Source organism: Bactrocera latifrons, unplaced genomic scaffold (genome assembly GCF_001853355.1).
Source record: "Bactrocera latifrons isolate USDA-ARS-PBARC rearing strain unplaced genomic scaffold, ASM185335v1 scaffold_101, whole genome shotgun sequence".
Taxonomy (NCBI): Eukaryota; Metazoa; Arthropoda; class Insecta; order Diptera; family Tephritidae; genus Bactrocera; species Bactrocera latifrons.
In genome coordinates this window covers 177,938-188,116 of record NW_017534420.1, presented here as the reverse complement: position 1 = coordinate 188,116, position 10,179 = coordinate 177,938, and the positions used below count along the sequence as shown (strand labels likewise).

Below are 10,179 nucleotides of genomic sequence, written 5' to 3'. Positions count from 1 at the left end.
ATTACCTACGTCCTCTAAACCTTTCTAGACTTCCACGGTATTTGAACCCTTGGCTTGACACAGACATAACTCGGACCATTAGATGGTTTGAATCCTAGACTATCATCTGAGTATGCATAGTTAACACTTTGCAGAAATGGGAATGGGTTAATGCCAAGGCTGGCTTGTCCTGCTAAAACCCTGACAGGCTTCGGAGTTCGTTCTCCTCTCGTCAACATTAAATTAGTGTGGTATGACTGGTKTAAGTTGAGATGACTCCTTCTTTGCGCTGCTCGGCTCTGAGATAAGTGGGGTCCCAATAGAAATAAATACTGACAAAAACCTTAATAAGGGTAAAAGCAATTCGATAACGACCTGAGTAAAATTGGACCGCCTCTCAACAACATTTATTTTACATTATGTAGTAGAAAAGCAGTTTTAGTTTAATATTTAAACAACCTATAAAAATAAAATATAAACTATTYTTTTKAATTTAATAAAACAAATRTGTAGAACTCCTTTTTGCATGGCCTTCGGCAGCGCTTCAAAAAAAATAACCATGGTCGGACAAACATCGGTGTGTATCTAATTTCTTTCGGATATCCTCGCTCCGCGCTTCCGAAAAAAAAAACCGTGGTCGTTTAATAAGAACACGTTTGGTTTTTCTGACTTACAAAAAATGAATGTCGGATGTTTCATTGACAAAATGGTTACTGGCTCTTTTTTGACAGGTCACCGGTTCATATACATGCAATTCATTTCTATTATASAATGGKCGGTTCAGATAACTTATAATTAACTTAATGTTTACATCTCGACCAACCTGACAAATWTGATTGGCCTCAATCAATAGTCTAGAAATAATTTATGAAGCAGTGTGGCCTATGCATGACAATGACTGAGTGGACTCGTTGTAAGTACAAATTGGTGACAGCCATTTCCGAATTTTAATAGCCTCAATCACTCCGTCATAGGGCAGTTGAGTTAGCTGACAATTGTCAACGTCTCYTATTACGTACTGATCATTAGGCAACACTTTATGTATCACATAGGGGTCGCGGTATTTCTGGATAAGTTTCTTATTTTTCTCGACCGAAGTATCATCATGTCTAATTACTACGAATTCACTGAATATTTATTGCAGGCATATTGTTTCTAAGGAAATATTGCAAACTGTATTCTTGGGACTTTCCTATTTTTCTTAGGGCATCTTCTCGTATTTTCTCTAAATCCCTAACTCATCCTGTAGTATCTTATCTTCTAAGAATTCAGTCAAACCATCTACTATGCAGCCCCGCTGGGTCACGCCGAGAAGTAACTTACTAGGTGTGTATTTAATTGTACTATGAACCGTATTGTTTATGGCGTATTCTACTAGGGAGAGTTAGAGTAGCCAATCAGAGTGTTCTGTCGAGTCGGTTAATTTACTTAACATGGCTTTCACAACTGTATTGGTGAAGGAATGGTTACCCATATGTGTTTGCGCTTCGAGGTGAAGGGTATCGAAGGGGATTGGCTTCTTTGGAATGCTGAACAGATTATGTTCATTTGHACGCGCCGGGACTGAATATAGTATGCACTTGATGCAATTACGGGTAAATCGTTCAATTTTATCTCGCATATGTTCAAACCAATAGTGTTTACGTTACGTTTGACTATAACATTTGTCCGCACCCAAATGTCCGATCTTTTCGTGTATCATACGAATAACGTTGTCTTGCATTTCSGCGGACACGCATAATAAAGAGTCGTTAACTAGCCTTCGGAAAACCAGCCCGTCTATCAGTTCGTAACCAACCACTTCACCCTTTTCTAATTCGTCCAAAAGCTCTTTGAGTCTTTGGGCAACTTGGATTTAAAAATCCAAATCGTCATGGTCGATGGCTTCAACTAGTTCGCAACTACTCCTAAGCCTACGCTCGCCTATTGTCAGCACTTCGGACAGATCTTGATAATCCTTCGATTTACCTAGAGACTTTAAAGGCACATCGGGTGCAAGTATATTAATATCATTCGCAGTATTTGGGGGCAAGGAGATTCGGCTTAATGCATCTACATGACYGAGGTTAACACCTTTTCGATGACGGATCGAATAGTTGAAATTTTCTAACTATAGGGCCCATCGCGCTATTCGTGGATTTACATGTGTTTTGTTTAGCGCCATTGTAACGGAGTTGCAGTCTGTAATAATGGTGAACGATCTCCCCTCTAAGTAAATCCTAAATCTCCTGAGAGCATAGATAATGGAAAGCGTTTCCAACTCGAAGCTATGGTATCTTGACCCTGCCCCCGTAGTAGTTTTTRAAAAGTATGCAATGGGATGTAGCTGTCTCTGGAGTAGGACAGACCCGAACCCATGACTGCTGGCGTCACAATGAHGTTCTGTTTCCCGCGTATGGTCATATATTGCTAGCACTGGGACTTTTACTAACTGCGATTTTAATTTCCTAAARGCTTCTAGACATGATTCTGAAAAGTTGAATGTTGCTTCTTTACGTAAGAGATCTAAAAGTGGTTTAGCCGTTTTTGAAAATTACGGTACAAATTTCCGAAAATAAAACAAATCTCTGGAAATTTGCTGCTGCGTTCTTTAATCCAAACGGCATTCGAAGGTATTCAAATTGTMCTTGTGGTGTGACAAATGACGTTAATGGAATTGAATTCACGTCCATGGTCAATTGGTTGAACCCGTCCTTTAGGTCTAACAAAGTGAACCACCTCTTACCCGACATGTACTCTATACAATCTTCTATYAAAGSCAAYRGAAAGTTATCTCGGATTGTTTTTTTATTAAGRGTYCTATAGTCAACGCACATTCTGGTATCACCGTTTTTTTCTTTACCAGTACAATAGCTGAGGCATAAGGCGAATCGCTTGGCCGTATTATTTGTCTACTCAAAAGATCGTCGGTAATTCTTTGAACTATTGCTCGGTTTTGGAAAGATACCCGCCTCGGCAAACAATAAAAGGGTGTATCATCAGTTAAGCGAATTTTCATTTTATAACCGTAGGGTTCCTTATTTATGTCCAGGTTTTATATAAGAGCTAAGTAAGACAGCTGTGAGTGCGTCCCTTTTAACACTACATTGACATATTCATCGGTGTATTCACTGTTGCAAACACCAAAGTTCAAAATGTTATCATCGCATGCGTTCGACATGTTGACACTTTCCTCACCAACCCTACCCCGGGCGCCCTTCCGATTACACAAATATCCCTCACGGTCACTGTCAGGCAACTCAACTAATATCGAATCAGAAACACAGTGTTTTATATCAGAAAGAAAATCAACTTTGTTTAATKCAGTTTTAGATAACAAATTAGTTTGGAATTCATTCTTTTTTTCGTATTAAATGGTTTGAAACGTATATTGAATWTTTTAAGAAAATCTTGACCGAGTATTAGAGATGTTGTTATCGTATCATCGGGAACCACCATTATTTGTAAATACCGAATTTTGCCTCTWAATTTTACTGCACACAACACTGTACCCAACGAATATATTCGCTGCCGGCCAACACCAATGAAATTTGTAAGACATTGATTGATTGATAATTGAGCGCATTGCGGGGCGCTTGATCGTTGCATTAAACTAATGGGACTGCCGGAATCGAGAAGGGAAAACATTTATTTAMAACCTGTGCCTCCGATTCGATAATATGTGCATAAAGCCACACTTACCCATTGTTTAAACTCTACATGGTCATCATCATCAGCATCTCCTTCCAGCACAACGGCTACATGAACTGATCGATTTTTCTTCCTAGGGCAGTTGCTATGTTGGTGCCCCATTTGATGGCAGGTAAAGCATGATCCTGGCGGTCTTGTTGGTTTTGAGCAGCTGCTCTGGTAGTGTCCAAATTGGGAGCAATTGTAGCAGCGAATTCGCGTTGATTCTTCGGCGGTAGGTGCAGTAGACTTCGGGGCCCCGGCACGCATGGCAAATTGGGCGGGGGATCTAGGTAATGGATGCGTTGCTCGCCGCTGCTCGTAGCAATCCATGCGCCTCAACAGGTCCTTAATGGAGTTAGCACCATATAGGATAGAAATGTTGTTACCGGGCACGCAACTGTCTGTAAATTTCTTGCCTGGTGGCGCTGCGGTAAGGCCAGGCACTTCTGTCTCTCACCAAGGTTGTTCGCTTCGATATAATCGGTATTTGTTCGCTTCGATATAATCCGCGAACTGGACGAGCCACTTATTGACGTCACGGTGGTCGTCTCCACTGAATTTAGGCACAGCGGCTTCGAGCTCATYGGTATTTATATAATTTTCCGATGGTTCGTGATAATGTGGTTCCCAAGTTCAGCTATTTCGCGACGTAGTTTTAGGATTCGGAGTTGTTCTTCTAGTCACTCTGCTTCTACTCCTAATAATGTGACACTTTCATATAGTGGTTCGATTTCTGATGCGGCTGACGCAGGAGCAGGACAAATATCGGGCCTGGTGGTATTCGTTTCGGCGGTAGTGATAGCAATTATGGCGGCGATGGCCCCGGAATCATCAATGCGAGCAGCGGTCGTTTTTTCAGCGGCGGTGGTAGCAGTTACAGCAATGGTGGCGTCGGGAGCGCTAGTTTGAGCAGCGGTGGTGAGAGCGGGGCGGTGGCTTCGGGAGCACCAGTTTGAGTAGCAGTAGTGGCAGCAGTTAGGGCAGCGGTAGCGTCGGGAGCACCGATCCGGGCAGTAATATTTGTATTTGCGGCTTTGTTGAACTTACTTAATCTTATTTTCTTTAATTATTTCTTGGGATGGCTGTGGATACAACCCCACRCCTGAGATTTAATAAGAACACGTTTGGTTTTTCTGACTTGCGAAAAATTAATGTCGGATGTTTCATTGACAAAATGGTTACCGGCTCTTTTTTGACAGGTCACCGGGTACCTCATATACATACAATTCATTTCTATTATACAATGGGTGGTTCAGAAACTTATTATTAACTTAATGTTTACAGTCGGTGTATCAAAATTTTTCGCGTAGAAATTCTTTTTGCGAAGCCGACCCATAAAATGGTTAGATAACGGTTTTTTTATTCGTTTSAACAAGTTACGAATAACACAATTTTTTAATTAGGTGGGAACGCCGTCGARTTTAATCGATATAATTTCTAAATATCAATCATCTCTTTCACAGCTGATTTTATCCCACGAGAATATATGGATCTGTTGTAATTTGCTGATATAACGCTACTAAAATGTTGAAAAGGTCTAAGAATGCCGCCTTTCTTAGTATGTTTCGATTATATACAACGGTCGCAGCAACTGCGGTTAAACCACATCCAAGTGCACCGCTTCCAAAAAAGCAAAAGCCCTTAATCAGTTGTAAGCGGACGCAGTTTCATTTATATGTACCAGCACCGGCGGACTCGGCCTTTGGAACAATACCGCTAGCGACTAGTGGATGGAAGCATTACAAATCCAAAGACGATTATATGATATTTAACGCGACCCTAAGTAAGGCAGATATACAATCTGAGATGATAGATATAGACGATTTTCTCAGTTCAAACAACATTTATTTTAATGAAAAATTAATGGAGAACCTCAGAAATGATCTGAATATAAAAGCTTTTACAAACATTCAAACCAAAGCTATACCGAAAGTGTACGATAGTCATCATGTGTTAATTGCCGCAGAGACTGGATGTGGAAAAACACTCGCCTACATGTTACCCATTCTACAACAGATTATTGAACGAAAGCAAGTGCAAGCGGAAAAAATCAAACGAAAGTTCAATACGCCGTTGGCTGTCATCATTACACCTGGCCGTGAATTAGCAGTCCAAATAAGCAGGGTAGCTGAAAAACTTTGCCAGCACACAGATTTGCAAATCAAAACGATACTTGGAGGAAACACAAAGCGCCTAATGGTCAATCCTGAATTTGCTGATGTTGATTTTCTAGTCGCCACAGTTGGTGCTCTCAGCAAACTTGTAACAACAGGTATCTATCGCATGGAAGAAGTGCGACATGTCGTGCTAGATGAAGCAGATACTTTGTTAGACGACAGCTTCTCCGACAAACTTGGATATTTTCTGCGACGGTTTCCTGTATGTATTTTTTAATTATGATTTTTTAATACATTAATATAAAATGTTTCATTTCCGTACAGTTTTACAAAAATCATACACAAGATGAACATAATGTCGGCACGCAACTGATATTGGCGTCTGCCACGATGCCTACGAACACTGAGGAAATGTTACAAAAGGTAATAGATGTRCAGACGCTGCACGAAGTTTCGAGCCCATATTTGCACAAGTTGATGCCACATGTAGAGCAACGATTTATGCGAATTTCCAAGCAAAGCAGACCATCCAATTTGCTCAATTTAGTAAAAAAAGATGTCGACAAGAAGCAACCCGTCATTGTGTTCAGCAATAAAACGGCCACAAGTGATTTTGTAGATATATTTCTCAATAACAATGGTGTGCGAAGCGTAAATTTAAATGGCGATATGCTTATGAAAATACGTATTGGACGATTTGAGCAATTCCAAGACGGAAAGTATGATGTTCTATCAACTACGGATATTGGTAGCCGTGGACTAGACACTACAACCGCCCGACATGTTATCAATTTCGATTTTCCGTTGCACGTTTCTGATTACATACATCGCTGTGGGCGCATTGGACGTGTAGGAAATTTGACACCATCTCTAGTTACGAATTTCATATCCTCACGGCGCGAGGTAGAAGTAGTGCAGAAAATTGAACATGCAGCTCGAACGGGCGGTCTGCTACCGAACGTTAATGCGAACATAAAAAATATTATAAACAAACGAATATTGAAGGATATGCAAGCAGCGGGCATAGAGGTTCCAGAGGAGGAAGCATTTTAAGTATACATTGTTTAAAACATTCTCCTAGAGAAAAATTTTATTTTTAATATTTAAGGGATCTAAAACATTACATTGCTTAATAATAAAATATTTATATTCTTACATAATAGTAACTACTGAGTGGTATAATACGACGCTCGTTCGTTAACGGTTTATATAACTTTCGTCGGGCTATAAGTATATCGTTATGTCCACTTAAAATTCCTAACGACTTTGATTCCGACTTCGAATTTGAAGAATTTGTGGTCATCTTCGACTTAATTATTACTGGCCGACAACCTGCAAACTTAAATCGTATATTGCCGGCACGATTCAATTGTAGATTCGGTGATACCAAATCCGGGAAGACCTCTTTGATTTTCGGCTTGGGCTTCAATGCTTTGTTAGGATCATCCCCATGACACATAGCCGCAGCCAATGCATTCCATTCTAAGCGACGTACYCCAGGTTTGGAATATATTTTAAATGTGCCCAGCTTGCGCCGGAGGAAGCGTGTCGTCAAGAACTTCTCAAAATATTCTATGGTAAAAATAGTAAATATACAAACATAGTTCGATAAATATCTTCTTACGCGCATAATATAATAAAAAGGGCTGCAATTTGTCTGCTCCACATAAATATTCTAGCCACTCGTACAAAAAAATGTCATCAGGTCCCTTAATAAACACAGCGCTAAGCTTTAAGTATAAATATTTGTAATAACCAATAAAACAAAATGCATTAATGTGATCGAATTACCGAAAAATCGTTCCAAAATCTTTCAGGTACATGATCTACGTTGAATTTGTAAATGAATGGTATGAATTCACGAAAAGCGAACTCACCCACTGCAATCAAACCACGCACAGCACGGCTTATGTATCGAAAATCTGTAGTGAAAAAAAAATTATATAGTAATTTATATTACTCTAATTTAATGAATATTAATATTTGTTGCTCTAAAATCACCTCTTTCTATTGACACACTGCGACCATTGAAAAATCGATGTAGTCTTCTCGTTATGTGAACTATGCACTCTTTCTGGAAGTAACCATTTGAAGTTGCCATATGACCTATTGTATTACACAAATCATCAACATGTTTCCATTCAATAGGACTAGCGAAATAAGGTGATACTTCAGGACGCATTTCAATATCACCATCTTGTTCATCATCAGTTTGTAATTTATAAACCTTTTCTTCATTCGTATTTTGAATATTAAATATACCGGTCTGGTCCATAAATTCTGATTTTACTTCCATTTTATCTTCAGCCTTTACTTCTTCTATTTCAGTTTTTATGCTTGCACCGTTGCATTGCTCCTCGGATTTCGGGTTCGGATGTACTTTTATGCTCTCATATGGGGCAAGCAGTTGTGATATAAGTATCTCCGATAAATGAAAATATTCCAAACGTACGTTTTGCAAGCGGGAATGTGTATTACATGAGCTAGCACGAAGTAGGCGCCAACAGCGCAGACTGATATCCTCATTTTGTTTAAATGCCAATATTTGTATTAACTTAGAAAGGATAACACGATAGCAAGCACCAAGAAGAGGAGAAAACGCCGCTTCTGAGAGAGCGAAATCTAGTTCATCTTCATTCCCATAAAGAACGACTTTTAATGAAAAAAATGCATTAGAATTATAAAAAAAAATATTAGAAAAATATTTACCTTTAATCAAACTAGGAATAAATTTTTTAATTTGTTCATTTTGCTTTTCATCCATAGGCCAGGTGCATTCATAATCTGCACCATCTATGATTTCCATAGTAACTTCTTTCTGATATTCATCTCTCAGCTCTATAATTTTATCCTAAAACAAGAAAAAATGTCAACTTCAGTTGCAACAAAACTATAATACCCTTCACAAATACAGAATTCAATGCAAGAACTTGATGTTAACTATTTCGGATATTGTACCGTTGCTTGGACAATAAAAAATTGTCAAATTTCGTGAAAATATTTTCTCAAATAAAAAGGACAAGTCCTTGTATGGAAACTAGATTTGGTACGATCATTTGGTACTACTGTTATACCCTGATCATAAAATAAAGTTTGAGCTCAAAAATTCATCTATGAAATTACCGAATAAAAGAAGTAACTGCCGTCGTAGTCAATGCGATCCCATTCGCTATCCATCGCACCTAATGCAGGCGGTACATCACCATCAGCCAAAACCTCGTTTACCAAATCGTATGTTACAGTGCCGCCAGAATGTCGTGCATATGTTTTAATATTCTTTAATTGAAATATATAAATATGGTCATTAAAAAATAACAAAAACAAATTAGAATAATTTCAGAGAAACTTACATTAACTAACTCCCATAGTTTATAGGAGACATCTTCAGCGACACGAGCACATACTTCTGTCGATAGTTCTAAATCACTCTGATCATGTTGTTCCCAAATAATTTTCACCGAACGCCCTTCTAGACCAGCATAACTCTTTGCGTGATTCTACCCAACCATTTTATACAAGTATGTTATTGACAGCATTCTTGTAAAAACACATAAACACTTACCCTAGAATTGCTATTTACATCCAAGCCAATGCCGCCACCGTTTGTAATTGTATTTAAAGATGAATCAAATAAATTACTGGGATTGCTGGTAGTAGGCGTRGTTGGAGTAGTTATAATATTGTTCGATGAAGCACTTGTTTGGTTGTTACCAAGGCCCGTAGAATTTTTAAGACCGCTGCCACTCGCACCGGTTGTTTCAGATTTAGACGTTTTTGTACGAGATTTAGTAGACTTTTTGCTAGATTTACTTGACGGTGTTTTTACAGATTCTTCTACTGAATTCAAATTATTAGCCTTCATTTTGAACTTATTCTTGCAAACATTAATTAAAAATAATAGTCTTCACATAATTTTCAAATGAATTATATACAACTAAAGAAGTGAGTCCAAAAAAAACTAAAGATATCGGTTTTTATCAAACGATATATGAATTATTTTATCGTTTAAATTTCAACACTTCGGCTGTGTGCTAAAGCGAAGTTTAGCTTTTTTCGTGGTGAGTCCGAAAATTTGAATTTTACCCACTCCCAAGTTAGGTAGCACAGCACGTTGCCGAAAATTCTCAATTACAAATCTACAAATAAATTAATTTTTTACTAGTTTCATAAATGTGTTTGGCTAGCAAATTATTATATCATTTACAAATATATATAATAATCTAAATAACAAGGTAAACAACCAACTATTCAATTGCGTTAGTTTTGGGCTTCAAATTTGTAGTTTAAATTTGAAAGAGCAAAAATTAACATTTTTTTACCTCATAAAAATTTTTTCACACAAATGGGAAAATGTTACCTTCGTAATAAAGTGACACTTGTTAACGCGAAAGAACGAGAAGGTGCAAATCAA

General features: G+C 38.3%; 2 protein-coding genes across 2 annotated transcripts; one reads left to right on the top strand and one right to left on the bottom strand.

Annotated features, from left to right (window-relative positions):
* Positions 1–5,124: 5,124 nt before the first annotated feature.
* LOC108967979 (probable ATP-dependent RNA helicase DDX28) lies at positions 5,125–6,934 on the top strand. Its single transcript, XM_018931695.1, has 2 exons — positions 5,125–6,030; positions 6,093–6,934. The coding sequence occupies exons 1-2, from the start codon at positions 5,176–5,178 to the stop codon at positions 6,819–6,821; spliced, it is 1,584 nt and encodes a 527-aa protein (XP_018787240.1). The 5' UTR covers positions 5,125–5,175; the 3' UTR covers positions 6,822–6,934.
* LOC108967968 lies at positions 6,827–9,720 on the bottom strand. The gene is made up of 8 exons (XM_018931684.1): positions 9,331–9,720; positions 9,119–9,265; positions 8,892–9,044; positions 8,478–8,619; positions 7,770–8,420; positions 7,560–7,690; positions 7,393–7,498; positions 6,827–7,340 (listed from the first exon to the last, which is right to left on the bottom strand). Exons 1-8 carry the CDS (start codon positions 9,628–9,630, stop codon positions 6,913–6,915), a joined length of 2,058 nt encoding a protein of 685 aa, XP_018787229.1. The 5' UTR covers positions 9,631–9,720; the 3' UTR covers positions 6,827–6,912.
* Between the last annotated feature and the right edge of the window lie 459 nt (positions 9,721–10,179).